Source organism: Pelophylax lessonae (assembly GCF_965119305.1).
Source record: "Pelophylax lessonae genome assembly, chromosome: 3".
NCBI lineage: Eukaryota > Metazoa > Chordata > Amphibia > Anura > Ranidae > Pelophylax > Pelophylax lessonae.
Genome location: NC_138770.1, coordinates 30197643 through 30212900, shown reverse-complemented (window position 1 = coordinate 30212900; position 15258 = coordinate 30197643). Strand labels below are relative to the sequence as shown.

General features: G+C 44.6%; 2 protein-coding genes across 2 annotated transcripts in view; one reads left to right on the top strand and one right to left on the bottom strand.

Annotated features, from left to right (window-relative positions):
- Positions 1-1927, top strand: part of LOC309550755 (uncharacterized protein) — a 318095-nt gene extending 316168 nt beyond the window's left edge. Inside the window, exon 2 of the mRNA XM_082251093.1 lies at positions 1070-1927. Coding sequence (XP_082107219.1) covers positions 1070-1846 — 777 coding nt within the window. The 3' untranslated portion in view covers positions 1847-1927. The remainder of the gene's footprint in view (positions 1-1069) is intronic.
- Positions 1-15258, bottom strand: part of LOC309550684 (uncharacterized protein) — a 1024308-nt gene that overhangs the window by 778632 nt on the left and 230418 nt on the right. The window lies entirely within an intron of this gene.

The following is a 15258-nucleotide window of genomic DNA, read 5'->3' as shown; positions in this document are numbered from 1 at the left end:
AGTGACCACGGGTAATGCACTAGGTGTTTGCGCCTCCTTTTTCTTTTCTTTTATGTTCTCTGACTGTGCCTGACTTATGAGTCCTGACCCTTACACTGTATAATTTATATTGTACATTACATACTCCTGACCCCTGCACTATATACTCTATGTTGTACATTACATACTCCTGACCCCTGCACTATATACTCTATGTTGTACATTACATAGTCCTGACTTCTGCTTTCTCTCTCCTCTACCCACTGCTATATATACACATAATATGGATTCTCTTTTGTTACACCCATTTTCTACCAGCTGGACATTTTATATCGGTAGATAGTGAGTAGGTGTCCCGCACATCAAGGCGTGACCTGGCGTAGGTCCAGACTGAGACTGCCATTTACTACCGTACAGCAGGTCTTGACTTGATGTGTGGTTCCTAGAACACCTAGTCACCCTCTACCATTTACTAGTTACCTTGAGGGTGGAATTGTAAGATCCTCAGAGACAAAGCTGTCTGATGTGGGCGGAGTCCTGGTTTAGGGGAACCAATCTGCTAATGTCTAGTAATAATCTTTGTATTTCTATTTTAGTAGATGGACGGGAGATGAGGAAAACCTCAGAGGATTGTCTCACTTTGACTCCAGACTGTAAAGTAGAAGATGAGGACATCACACAGTATAGTCCAGGAGAAAACCCGGCTACCTCAAATGTCCATCCGGCACCACACAGTGTAGATGGACCATCGTATTCCTCTTATCCTGAGGAACCTCAGACTGTGAGGGACAGTGCAGGACCATCGTATTCCTCTTATCCTGAGGAACCCCAGACTGTGAGGGACAGTGCTGGACCATCAAATTCCTCTTATCCTGAGGAACCTCAGACTGTGAGGGACGGCGCTGTCCTTCCAACAGATAAGAGATTTTCCTGTCCTGAGTGTGGGAAGTGTTTCTGTTCTAACTATGGTCTTAATGTGCATAAAAGAACTCACACAGGAGAAAAACCGTACTCCTGTCCTGAGTGCAGGAAATGTTTTTCACAGAGGTCCACTCTTAACAAACATCAGAGATCTCACTCGGGGCAGAAGCCGTATTGCTGTTCTGAGTGCGGGAAAAGTTTTTCACAAAAGTCTCATCTTTACACACATCAAAGATCTCACATGGGGGAGAAGCCGTATTCCTGTCCTGAGTGCGGGAAATGTTTTTCACAGAAGTCCACTCTTAACAAACATCAGAGATCTCACTCGGGGCAGAAGCCGTATTGCTGTTCTGAGTGCGGGAAACGTTTTTCACAAAAGTCTCATCTTTGCACACATCAAAGATCTCACACGGGGGAGAAGCCATTTTTCTGTCCTGAGTGCGGGAAATCTTTTTCACAGAAGTCCTCTCTTTACAAACATCAGAGGTCTCACACGGGGGAGAAGCCGTTTTCCTGTCCTGAGTGCGGGAAATCTTTTTCACAGATGTCCTCTCTTTACACACATCGTAGGTCTCACACGGGGGCAAAGCCGTTTTGCTGTGCTGAGTGTGGGAAATGTTTTTCAGTCAAGTCCTCTCTTTACATACATCAGAGATCTCACATAAGAGAGAAGCCGTATTCCTGTCCTGAGTGCGGGAAATCTTTTTCACAGATGTCCTCTCTTTACAGACATCAGAGAACTCACACGGGGGAGAAGCCGTTTTCCTGTGCTGAGTGTGGGAAATGTTTTTCACAGAAGTCCAATCTTTACATACATCAGAGATCTCACATAAGAGAGAAGCCGTATTCCTGTCCTGAGTGCGGGAAATGTTTTTCACAGAAGTCCACTCTTTACAGACATCAGAGAACTCACACGGGGGAGAAGCCAATTTCTTCTCCTGAGTGAGGGAATTGTTCCTCATAGAAGTCCTGTCTTCCTGTACATCAGGGATCCCACACAACCCTCGAGGTGTATTAGTGCCTTGAGTACGGGAAATGTCTTCTTTATGAATGTTGCTGGATATGTGCGGAAGAAGCACACCCTGATATACACCTCAGATATACTCCATGGCTGATTTTCATGTAAGAAACAGTTGATAAGGAGATGAGAGATGATCAGAGACATGGATGAAGTGTTGTACCGTGTTGGCTTTTCATTGGCTGAGTACATTTTGGGGTGTAGAGTGGTAAGTAGAGCCGTGAAATGAAGGAATCACCTTCAGAATGTCTTGCTTGTCTGTGTGACGGTTACTGATAATGATATAGCGGGTTACAGAGCTAGAAGCTGTGAGATCCCATATATCTTTATCAGTAAACTTTACACAGACAAGACATAAATTCTGAAGTTGATGTCCTTCATTTCAAGGCTCTACTTACCAGTGGTGACCCCGAAGCGTGTCTCTCTGTCTTCAGTCCATCCTTCTCCCATCCCCCAACAAGAGGGAAGGAGAACTCGGAGATAAACTAGGTGAGAACTTCTTTCCTTTGCTCCTGTGTGGGTTTGGGTGGCTTGGCGGAGTGCGGCACGAGAGGTAACACCGCTTGTCTTTATATTTCTACATATCTTGTCTGGGTGGAGGTTATTGGTTGGAAAATATTTATACTGTTTGATTTTCTGTAAATAATTTCTGTTTTCCCTTTGAAGGGAGATATTATGTGTGGTTTGATGAAGCGATTGGCTCAATAGTTACCACTTCACATGTTTAGTTTTTATAAAACAGATGAAAAAATATGACAAGCATTAATTCTTTCATGACAAATGTTGGTCTTGTTTTATGTCATTCAGTGATTTCCTATGGTCATTGGGTCCATCTAGTGGCCATAATGCAGTATTGAACTTTTTTCTGATTGAGGTATTTTGGAACTAATACCTCATTATGGCCACTAGTTGGAGCTGACGATTATAGGAAATCACTGTGTTTATTAGAATATGGCCAGAATTTGTCATGGCTGGACACATGCTGGTCACACTCACCCAACTTATTCTTTGCATAGACCCCTCAGTTTCCTATGTCGGGAGGGGGGGGGGTGGTGGGATTCATACAAATCCCTGAGATCATACCCATGTATTTATGAGTACAGTACACATTGAAGGACATAAATACCAGAGTTGTTTTTGCATTATTTTTGCACACATGGTAAAATGCAGATTTTTGGCCTGAAGATTAGATAAAACCCCCAAACATATATTTTCTGAAAGCAGAGGCCCTGGAGAATAGAATAGTGGTATTCGTTAAGGTGTTCCTCGTACACAAATGTCACCTTCATATCCGGGTTTATTTTCAACTTTCCCCCATTTTCTATTATTGCCGACTCCGCCTCCACATTCCAGACAAGTCATTTTCCTGACCAATTGGATTTCTTCCTTTACTATTTCCTGATTCTATGACTGCAATCTTGTTAAAAGTAAAATTATAATAAAATAAATGATTAAACATAAATAAAAGTTGTGTGTCGGTGTAAGGAGGAAAATCTTTGGTACCCAAAATTGCTCATAGATGACACTTTAAAAGCCGCTACAGGTCATGAATGTAGAGTTCACCATCAGTAACTACCAGAGTGCGGGGGTCAGGAACATGTCATATACAGTCCTGTGTATAGAGTGCAGTGGTCAGGAACATGTCATATACAGTCCTGTGTATAGAGTGCAGTGGTCAGGAACATGTCAAATACAGTCCTGTGTATAGAGTGCAGTGGTCAGCAATAGTGATGTACGAACATGGGCCGGGTTCGCAGTGGGCCCTATTCACTTTAATGGGAGGCAAACTTTAAAAACCTTTAGGTCATATTTGCAGCCACAAAAAACGTACTAGCTGTGCACAAATAGTCCCAGCACATGGACAATGTAAATAAAGAAGTATTGCAATTGGAAAAGTTTTTGTTTTCATAATTCAGCCAGAACTGACAGCAGCGGGTAAATACACGTCTAATACATATAGGGTCCATTCACACATCTATAAAATGGGTCCGCATCCATTCCACAATTTGGCGGAACCTTTACAGACCCATTGATTTTCAATTCCAGTCTGAAAAATTAGGCATTCACAGGATAAAGAAGTGTCGGCCATTCCAGGCCCCAAAAATTAGCCTACATTCGTGACAGCTAAGAACGTAGTATTCTGTGGCTGAAGGTACATTAGGCATTCACAGGATACAGAAGTAAGTGTCAGCCTGTATAGGCCCCAAAAATTAGCCCACATGGGTTTAACTGACAGCTAAGAATGTAGTATTTGGTGGCTGGAGGTACATTAGGCATTCACAGGATACAGAAGTAAGTGTCGGCCTGTATAGGCCCCATAAATTAGCCCACATGGGTTTAACTGACAGCTAAGAATATAGTATTTGGTGGCTTGAGGTACATTAGGCATTCACAGGATACAGAAGTAAGTGTCAGCCTGTATAGGCCCCAAAAATTAGCCCACATGGGTTTAACTGACAGCTAAGAATGTAGTATTTGGTGGTTGGAGGTACATTAGGCATTCACAGGATACAGAAGTAAGTGTCGGCCTGTATACGCCCCCAAAATTAGCCCACATGGGTTTAACTGACAGCTAAGAATGTAGTATTTGATGGCTGGAGGTACATTAGGCATTCACAGGATACAGAAGTAAGTGTCGGCCTATATAGGCCCCATAAATTAGCCCACATGGGTTTAACTGACAGCTAAGAATATAGTATTTGGTGGCTTGAGGTACATTAGGCATTCACAGGATACAGAAGTAAGTGTCGGCCAGTATAGGCCCCAAAAGTTAGCCCACATGGGTTTAACTGACAGCTAAGAACGTAGTATTTGATGGCTGGAGGTACATTAGGCATTCACAGGATACAGAAGTAAGTGTTGCCCTGTATAGGCCCCAAAAATTAGCCCACATGGATTTAACTGACAGCTAAGAACGTAGTATTTGGTGGCTGGAGGTACATTAGGCATTCACAGAAAAAAATAATCATCAGCCCTGAAAGGCCCCAAAAATTAGCCCACATGGGTTTAACTGACAGCGAAGAACGTAGTATTTGGTGTCTGGAGGGACATGAGGCATTCACAGGATACAGAAGTAAGTGTCGGCCTGTATAGGCCCCAAAAATTATCCCACATGGATTTAACTGACAGCTAAGAACGTAGTATTTGGTGGCTGGAGGTACATTAGGCCTTCACAGAAAAAAATAATCATCAGCCCTGAAGGCCCCAAAAATTTGCCATTCAATGGACATGAAATGTCTTTTATGCCGTTGTATGTAGCGAAGCCAAGGACCAGGAATTGGTGTGGGTGGATAGCGGTCTGGCGGATATTTGTGGCCTGGCATGAGGAATTTCAATGAAACATGGTCTACTGGTCACATGTGTTGAATTCCTCAGAGATCCATGCCTCATTCATTTTTATAAATGTGAGGTAGTCTACACTGTCATGAGCTAGGCGAGTGTGCTTATCGGTCACAATCCCCCCTGCTGCGCTGAACGTCCTTTCAGACAGGACACTGGACGGGGCAAGCCAACATTTCCATTGCAAATTGTGCAAGCTTGTAAGATTCTGGTACCTTTGGTACCTTTATTGCCCATTTTCCTTTTCATATTGCGTCCCACCTTTTTAGTTAGGTGGAACGCATATACCTTTAAGCCGGATGACATCATCGCTGAGCGCCGCTCTGAGCGGCTATTTCAATCGCCGGCTTTCTCTCTCACATTGTTCGTTCAATGTTACCGCATGCTCACAAGCCTTGTCTTATGCTGCCGGTTCCTCCAGCTATTCTCTTTACCTGGAACAGACCGGAACCTCGCTACTGATCCCGTATCTCGCTACCGGATCACTCCCTCACTACCGGACCCCTCTACTTACTAACCTTACTAGTGATAAGTACCCCACAGGGGATTCCTCCATAACTAACTTACACTATCTACCTCTGCACTTTAAGGACTGTTACTATCTATGCATACTAATTCTATCATCTGCATTGTTACATAGATTGCTAGCTTTTGAGTCTACTACCATCTATCCTTGCACTGGGTTAGTCTATCCTGTATATGTCATCTGCTGTCCTCACCACCTGTTACCATACATGATTACTAACCTATCTGCATTCTACCTATTACCATCTACTACTCTCCTGAACATTACTATCAAGTGCTTATCATTGCTGTCACTGCTCACACCTGTCCCTTCAGCACATCACCTCCATACTGTCATATACATCCCATCACTCCAGGAACATCTTATTGAGTGTGTGTATATCTGTATGCTGAAGCAGACAGGCCCACGGTGATGAGTCCTGGAGAGTTGGATCTGGTATTTCAACACATCTCTACATGACTACTGAGTGGAGATTCTGCAGCTGCAAATCCACCTTACTATAAAAACACAGGAGCGTTACAGATTGAACGAACCCAAAAAATGGATTCAGCAGAATTACCCACTCAAGTGACACAATTAACACAACAAGTAAATGCATTAATACTTGCTCTTACTGAAGTAAAAGATGAAAATCAGACTCTGAGACAGCAGGTAACCCGTCTTTCCCAGCTTACTGCTGCTCAGACCCCTGAACCTAAAATAAACCCTCCTCTAGTGTTTACAGGTGATCGGAAAAAAATTTGTGAATTCAAAAACGCATGTCAATTGCTTTTTTTGCTAAAACCTCGTACTTACCCTACTGATCAAATTAAAGTTTGTACCGTTATTTCATACTTAACGGGTGATCCACGGGCCTGGGCAGACTCTCTCTTTGAGAAAGATGATCATCTTCTCAACTCCTATCCTTTATTCCTAGCGGAACTCGCTAGCTTATATGAAGACCCCAATAGGCAGAGTACTGCTGATATCCAATTGAGGGCTTTAAAACAAGGAAGGAGACCTGTTGAAGACTTTGTAGCAGAGTTCAAAAGAAGGACCCTTGATTCAGGGTGGAATGATACATCTCTGTGAACTCAGTTCAGACTCGGGTTGTCAGAAGCCGTTAAAGACGAGCTCGCCAGAGCGGATTTACCTGGCACTTTGAATGCCTTAATACAACTCCGTATCAACATTGACAGGCGACTGCGAGAAAGAAAGGCTGAGAAAATGGGAATGCCATTGTCTAGTCCTTCTCGGATTTCGGCAGTTGACCCTACTCCTATGGAGGTAGGAACCATACGCCCACCTTTATCAACTACTGAACGAGCCAGGAGAAGATCCAGAAACCTCTGCATGTACTGCGCATCCCCGGATCATTTGATAAGCGTCTGTCCCCTTGTCCGCAAAAAAAAGGGTGAGTGTTCACATGTCTTGCTAGGGGGATTAACGACTTCCTTTTCTAATCCCTATCTCTTTGTTCATTTAACATTACAGTGGGACCAGACTAGGATTACCACCAAGGCTATGATCGACACAGGATCTTGTGGGAACTATATTGATACACGTTTTGTTACTTTAAATAAAATACCTATTATTTCAAAACCTAAACCTGTCTCTGTTAGTTTCATTAACGGTATTCCGTTATCTTTTGGTCCAATCACCAATCAGACACAAGCACTCCTTGTCACTGCTAACGAGTCTCATATGGAGACCACCACTTTTTATGTACTATCTTCACCCCATTTTCCCATTATTTTGGGACTTCCCTGGTTACACACACATCAACCAACCATAGATTGGAAAACACGGACTCTAACTTTCCCTTCTCACTATTGCGAGATTACGTGTAACCTCCCATCTTATGGAAAGATCCTGTCTGTGGTGTCAGATGAGATTGCACCACTATGCTATCAGGATCTGTCCGAAGTTTTCCTTGAGAAAAATGCTCAAGTGTTGCCTCCCCATAGGGATTATGATTGCACTATCGATCTACTCCCTAACAGCAAATTGCCTTTCGGTCATGTTTATCCTCTTTCACAGGATGAACTCTCTCATCTCAAGGAATACTTGGATGAGAATTTGACAAAAGGGTTCATCAGACCCTCTACTTCTTCCACAGCTGCAGGACTTTTCTTTGTCCGCAATAAGGATTCAAGTCTTAGGCCTATTATCGATTATAGGCAATTAAATACCATTACGATAAAGGATCGCTATCCTTTACCGCTCATCCCTGAACTCATTGAACAAGTGCGTGGGACTACCTACTTCTCTAAATTGGACCTAAAAGGGGCATACAACCTAATCCGAATCCGTGACGGAGATGAGTGGAAGACAGCATTCAGAACCAGATACGGGTTATTCGAATATCTTGTGATGCCATTCGGGTTGTGTAATGCTCCCGCAGCTTTTCAACGGTTCATAAACGACATCTTTAGAGACTTACTTGATGTCTGTGTTGTAGTATATCTGGACGATAAACTTATCTATTCTCGATCTTTGTCTGAACATATAAAACATGTAAGACTTGTGTTATCCAGATTACTCGCACACAATCTATACGTGAAATTAAAAAAATGCCTATTTCATAAAGAAGAAATATTATTCCTAGGATACATCATATATAAAACCGGAATCAAGATGGATATGAGCAAGATATCCTGTATTCTGGATTGGCCTATACCAACAACTCGTAAGGCATTACAGCGATTCCTTGGATTTTCAAACTTCTATAGGAAGTTCATCAAGAACTTCTCTGCTATTGTGAGACCTCTCACACAACTTACAAGTATAAAGAAACCATTCAAATGGTCAGAAGAAGCAAATGGAGCTTTCCGCTTGTTAAAATCAAGCTTTACTTCTGCTCCCATACTACGCCATCCAGACCCATCCCTCCAATATATTCTGGAGGTAGATGCGTCAAACATGGCAGTAGGAGCAGTTCTTTCCCAACGACCAACAAATACTTCACCACTCCACCCAGTTGCTTTCTTCTCTAAATCACTAAGCAGCCCAGAGGTGAATTACCCAGTGGGTGAAAAGGAGTTGCTTGCCATAAAACTGGCACTGGAGAATTGGCGACATCTACTTGAGGGTACCCGATTACCAATACTCATATATACAGATCATAAAAACCTTCAATACCTCCAGACTAACAAAACTCTTTCCCACCAGCAGGTACGATGGTCATTATTTTTCCTAAGATTCAACTTCCTAGTGACCTACACGCCTGCAGACAAAAATAAAAAAGCGGATGCGCTATCACGATTAACCGAAGATAACTGCGCCGAAATCCCTTCTATTCCTATAATACCCTATGAACGTATTATTGGTGTTTTTCGTTCCCTGAAGGAAGAGATTTCGCACAGTATAGGATTGGATTCACCTCCACCACAACTAAGTACTGATGCAGAAGGCTTCCTCTATTACAACGACAAACTCTACATACCCCCTACTATGCACACCAAGATCTTGGAATTATCACATGATGTGCCTATGGCAGGACATATGGGTATGACGAAAACCCTTAATTTGCTTACCAGGCAGTTTTGGTGGCCTGATATGAAGACGACTGTACAAAAATTTGTTTCTTCATGCGACATTTGTGCAAGGTCCAAAATTGACACTACAAAACCATCTGGTCTACTCTGCAGTCTACCAATACCCCAGGTTCCATGGGAAGTTGTGTCCTTAGACTTTATAGTAGAACTACCACCTTCCAAAGGATTTAATACCATTCTAGTGTCAGTGGACCATCTGACAAAGATGGCACATTTCATTGCTATTCGCAAACTACCTTCATCTAAACAAACAGCAGAACTACTAATGAAACATGTGTTTAAATTACATGGAATTCCAAAGACTCTTTTATCCGACCGTGGTTCACAGTTCATCTCCAAGTTTTGGCAAGCTCTATGTCAATTACTACGGATTGAGCGAAAGCTCACTTCTCCTTACCACCCTCAGACCAACGGACAGACTGAAAGAGTCAACCAGTGTATAAAACAATATCTACGTTGCTACACATCATACCTACAGGATGATTGGGTGGACCTCCTCCCTCTGGCGGAATTTGCTTATAACAACGCAACCCACAGTACTACTAAGCAAAGTCCGTTCTACTTGAACTATGGGTTTCATCCCACTCTTCTTCCACCACGCATCCTACCATCAAGTAACCCAGTAGCCTCGGATTATCTTACCCAAATAAAAGACTCTCTGGGTTTACTTAATACCACCATCTCACACGCCCATAGTCAACAAAAAAGGTACTACGACCTTCGTAGAAGACCTTCTCCGCAATATGCTATTGGGGACCTCGTTTGGCTATCGACAAAAAATTTAGGGTTAAAGATCCCTAGCAAAATGCTTGGACCTTTATTTCTGGGACCCTTCCCAATTAAGAAACTCATCGGAAAAGCTGCAGTGCAACTCACCTTACCGGCAGATCTCAGAATACATCCCATCTTTCATGTGTCGCTACTGAAACCACATGTTCCTAACCAAGGAATAAGGCCTACCATCTTGCCTCCACCTCCAGTACAAGTTGAAGGCGGAGAGGAATATGAGATTAAGGAGATTTTGGATTCTCGTATCCACAGAGGAAGACTCCAGTATCTCATAAGATGGAAGAACTATGGACCCCAAGACGACACCTGGTTGGATACTTCTGATGTTCACGCACCTAGGCTTATACGGAGGTTTCACTATAAATACCCGGAGAAACCAGTGCTATAGGCCTTCCGGAGCCGGCCTTAAGGGGGGGGGGGTACTGTAAGATTTTGGTACCATTGGTACCCTTATTGCCCATTTTCATTTTTAAATTGCATCCCACCTTTTTAGTTAGGTGGAACGCATATACCTTTAAGCCGGATGACATCATCGCTGAGCGCCGCTCTGAGCGGCTATTTCAATCGCCGGCTTTCTCTCTCACATTGTTCGCTCAAGCCGTCTGTGAAGCAGCCATACCTGATGTCACTCGCTCTTGTATCTCGCTACCTGAACTTGTTTCACTATCTGATCCTGTATTTCGCTACCCGATCACTCTTGGCATACTGCTTTCACTCTCGGCTAACCGCATGCTTACAAGCTTTGTCCTATGCTGCCGGAGCATCCAGCTATTCTCTTCTACCTGGAACAGACCGGAACCTCGCTACTGATTCCGTATCTCGCTACCGGATCACTCCCTTACTACTGGACTCCTTTACTTACTAACCTTACTAGTGATAAGTACCCCACAGGGGATTCCTCCATAACTAACTTACACTATCTACTTCTGCACATTAAGGACTGTTACCATCTATGCAATACTAATTCTATCATCTGCACTGTTACATAGATTGCTAGCTCTTGAGTCTACTACCATCTATCCTTGCACTGGGTTAGTCTCTCCTGTATGTCATCTGCTGTCCTTACCACCTATTACCATACATGATTACTAACCTATTTGCATACTACCTATTACCATCTACTACTCTCCTGAACATTACTATCAAGTGCTTATCATTGCTGTCACTGCTCACACCTGTCCCTTCAGCACATCACCTCTATACTGTCATATACATCCTATCACTCCAGGAACATCTTATTGAGTGTGTATATCTGTATGCTGAAGCAGACAGGCCCACAGTGATGAGTCTGGAGAGTTGGATCTGGTGTTTCAACACATCTCTACATGACTACTGAGTGGAGATTCTGCAGCTGCAAATCCAGCTTACTATAAAAACGCAGGAGCGTTACAGTTTCCCGGCAATAAAGCCGAGCTGCAGTTATAAAATTAGCCACACGGTGGCAGTGTTTCCCAGCAATACAACCAAGCTGCAGTTATAAAATTGGCCACACAGTGGCAGTGTTTCCCAGCAACACAGCCGAGCTGCAGTTACAAAATTGGCCACACGGTGGCAGTGCTTCCCAGCAATACAACCAAGCTGCACTTATACAATTGGCCACACGGTGGCAGTGTTTCCCAGCAATATAGGCGACTGCAGTTACAAAATTGGCCACACGGTGGCAGTGTTTACCGGCAATACAGCCGAGCTGCAGTTATAAAATTGGCCAGACGGTGGCAGTGTTTCCCAGGAATATAGGCGGTTGCAGTTACAAAATTGGCCACACAGTGGCAGTGTTTCCCAGCAATGCAGCCGAGCTGCAGTTACAAAATTGGCCACACGGTGGCAGTGTTTCCCAGCAAATACAGCTGAGCTGCAGTTATAAAATTGACCACACGGTGGCAGTGTTTCCCAGCAATACAGCCGAGCTGCATTTATAATATTGGCCACACGGTGGCAGTGTTTCCCGCCAATACAGCCGAGCTGAAGTTATAATACTGGCCACACAGTGGCAGTGTTTCCCAGCAATATAGGCGGCTGCAGTTACAAAATTGGCCACACAGTGGCAGTGTTTCCCAGCAAATACAGCCGAGCTGCAGTTATAAAATTGACCACACGGTGGCAGTGTTTCCCAGCAAATACAGCCGAGCTGCAGTTACAAAATTGGCCACACGGTGGCAGTGTTTCCCAGCAATACAGCCGAGCTGCAGTAACAAAATTGGCCACACGGTGGAAGTGTTTCCCAGCAATACAGCTGAGCTGCAGTTATAAAACTGGCCACACGGTGGCAGTGTTTCCCAGCAATACAGCCGAGCTGCAGTTACAAAATTGGCCACACGGAGGCAGGGGTTCCCTGCAATATATGTGGCTGCAGTTATAAAATTGACCACACGGTGGCAGTGTACCCCAGCAATACAGCTGAGCTGCAGTTATAAAATTGACCACACGGTGGCAGTGTTTCCCAGCAATACAGCCGAGCTGCATTTATAATATTGGCCACACGGTGGTAATGTTTCCAAGCAATACAGCCAAGCTGCAGTTATAAAATTGGCCACATGGTGACAATGTTTCTCAGCAATGTAGGCGGCTGCAGTTACAAAATTGGCCACACGGTGGCAGTGTTTTCCAGCAATACAGACGAGCTGCAGTTACAAAATTGGCCACAGGGTGCCAGTGTTTCCCAGCAATACAGCCGAGCTGCAGTTATAAAATTCACCACATGGTGGCAGTGTTTCCCAGCAATACAGCCGAGCTGCAGTAACAAAATTGGCCACACGGTGGCAGTGTTTCCCAGCAATACAGCTGAGCTGCAGTTATAAAATTGACCACACGGTGGCAGGGTTTTCCAGCAATACAGCCGAGCTGCAGTTACAAAATTGGCCACACGGTGGCAGTGTTTTCCAGCAATACAGACGAGCTGCAGTTATAAAACTGGCCACACGGTGGCAGTGTTTCCCAGCAATACAGCCGAGCTGCAGTTACAAAATTGGCCACACGGAGGCACGGTTTCCCTGCAATATTGGTGGCTGCAGTTATAAAATTGACCACACGGTGGCAGTGTTTCCCAGCAATACAGCTGAACTGCAGTTATAAAATTGATCACACGGTGGCAGTGTTTCCCAGCAATACAGCCGAGCTGCATTTATAATATTGGCCACACGATGGTAGTGTTTCCCAGCAATATAGGTGGCTGCAGTTACAAATTTGACCACACGGTGGCAGTGTTTCCCAGCAAATACAGCCGAGCTGCAGTTATAAAATTGGCCACATGGTGGCAATGTTTTCCAGCAATATAGGCGGCTGCAGTTACAAAATAGACCACACGGTGGCAGTGTTTCCCAGCAATACAGCCGAGCTGCATTTATAATATTAGCCACACGGTGGCAATGTTTCCCAGCAATATAAGCGGCTGCAGTTACAAAATAGACCACACGGTGGCAGTGTTTCCCAGCAAATACAGCCGAGCTGCAGTTATAAAATTGGCCACACGGTGGCAGTGTTTCCCAGCAATGTAGGCGGCTGCAGTTACAAAATTGGCCACACGGTGGCAGGGTTTCCCAGCAATGTAGGCGGCTGCAGTTACAAAATTGGCCACACGGTGGCAGTGTTTCCCGCCAATACAGCCGAGCTGCAGTTACAAAATTGGCCACACGGAGGCAGGGTCTTCCTGCAATATAAGTGGCTGCAGTTATAATATTGACCACACGATGGCAGTGTTTCCCAGCAATACAGCCGAGCTGCAGTTACAAAATTGGCCACACGGTGGCAGTTTTTTCCAGCAATACAGACGAGCTGCAGTTATAAAACTGGCCACACGGTGGCAGTGTTTCCCAGCAATACAGCCGAGCTGCATTTCCAAATTTGGCCACACGGAGGCAGTGTTTCCCTGCAATATAGGTGGCTGCAGTTATAAAATTGACCACACGGTGGCAGTGTTTTCCAGCAATACAGACGAGCTGCAGTTACAAAATTGGCCACAGGGAGGCAGGGTCTCCCTGCAATATAGGTGGCTGCAGTTATAATATTGACCACACGATGGCAGTGTTTCCCAGCAATACAGCCGAGCTGCAGTTACAAAATTGGCCACACGGTGGCAGTGTTTCCCAGCAATACAGCCGAGCTGCATTTATAATATTGGCCACACGGTGGTAGTGTTTCCCAGCAATATAGGTGGCTGCAGTTACAAATTTGACCACACGGTGGCAGTGTTTCCCAGCAAATACAGCCAAGCTGCAGTTATAAAATTGGCCACATGGTGGCAATGTTTCCTAGCAATGTAGGCGGCTGCAGTTACAAAATTGACCACATGGTGGCAGTGTTTTCCAGCAATACAGACGAGCTGCAGTTATAAAATTGACCACACGGTGGCAGTGTTTCCCAGCAATACAGCCGAGCTGCATTTATAATATTGGCCACACGGTGGCAGTGTTTCCCAGCAATATAGGCAGCTGCAGTTATAAAATAAACCACACGGTGGCAGTGTTTCCCAGAAAATACAGCCGAGCTGCAGTTATAAAATTGGCCACACGGTGGCAGTTTTTCCCAGCAATGTAGGCGGCTGCAGTTACAAAATTGGCCACACAGTGGCAGGGTTTCCCAACAATACAGCCGAGCTGCAGTTACAAAATTGGCCACACGGTGGCAGTGTTTCCCGGCAATACAGCCGAGCTGCAGTTACAAAATTGGCCACACGGTGGCAGTGTTTCCCAGCAATATAGGCAGCTGCAGTTACAAAATAGACCACACGGTGGCAGTGTTTCCCAGAAAATACAGCCGAGCTGCAGTTATACAATTGGCCACACGGTGGCAGTGTTTCCCAGCAATGTAGGCGGCTGCAGTTACAAAATTGGCCACACGGTGGCAGGGTTTCCCAACAATACAGCCGAGCTGCAGTTACAAAATTGGCCACACGGTGGCAGTGTTTCCAGCAATACAGACGAGCTGCAGTTACAAAATTGGCCACACGGAGGCAGGGTTTCCCTGCAATATAGGTGGCTGCAGTTATAATATTGACCACACGATGGCAGTGTTTCCCAGCAATAAAGCCGAGCTGCAGTTACAAAATTGGCCACAGGGTGGCAGTGTTTCCCAGCAATACAGCCGAGCTGCAGTTATAAAATTCACCACACGGTGGCAGTGTTTCCCAGCAATACAGCCAAGCTGCATTTATA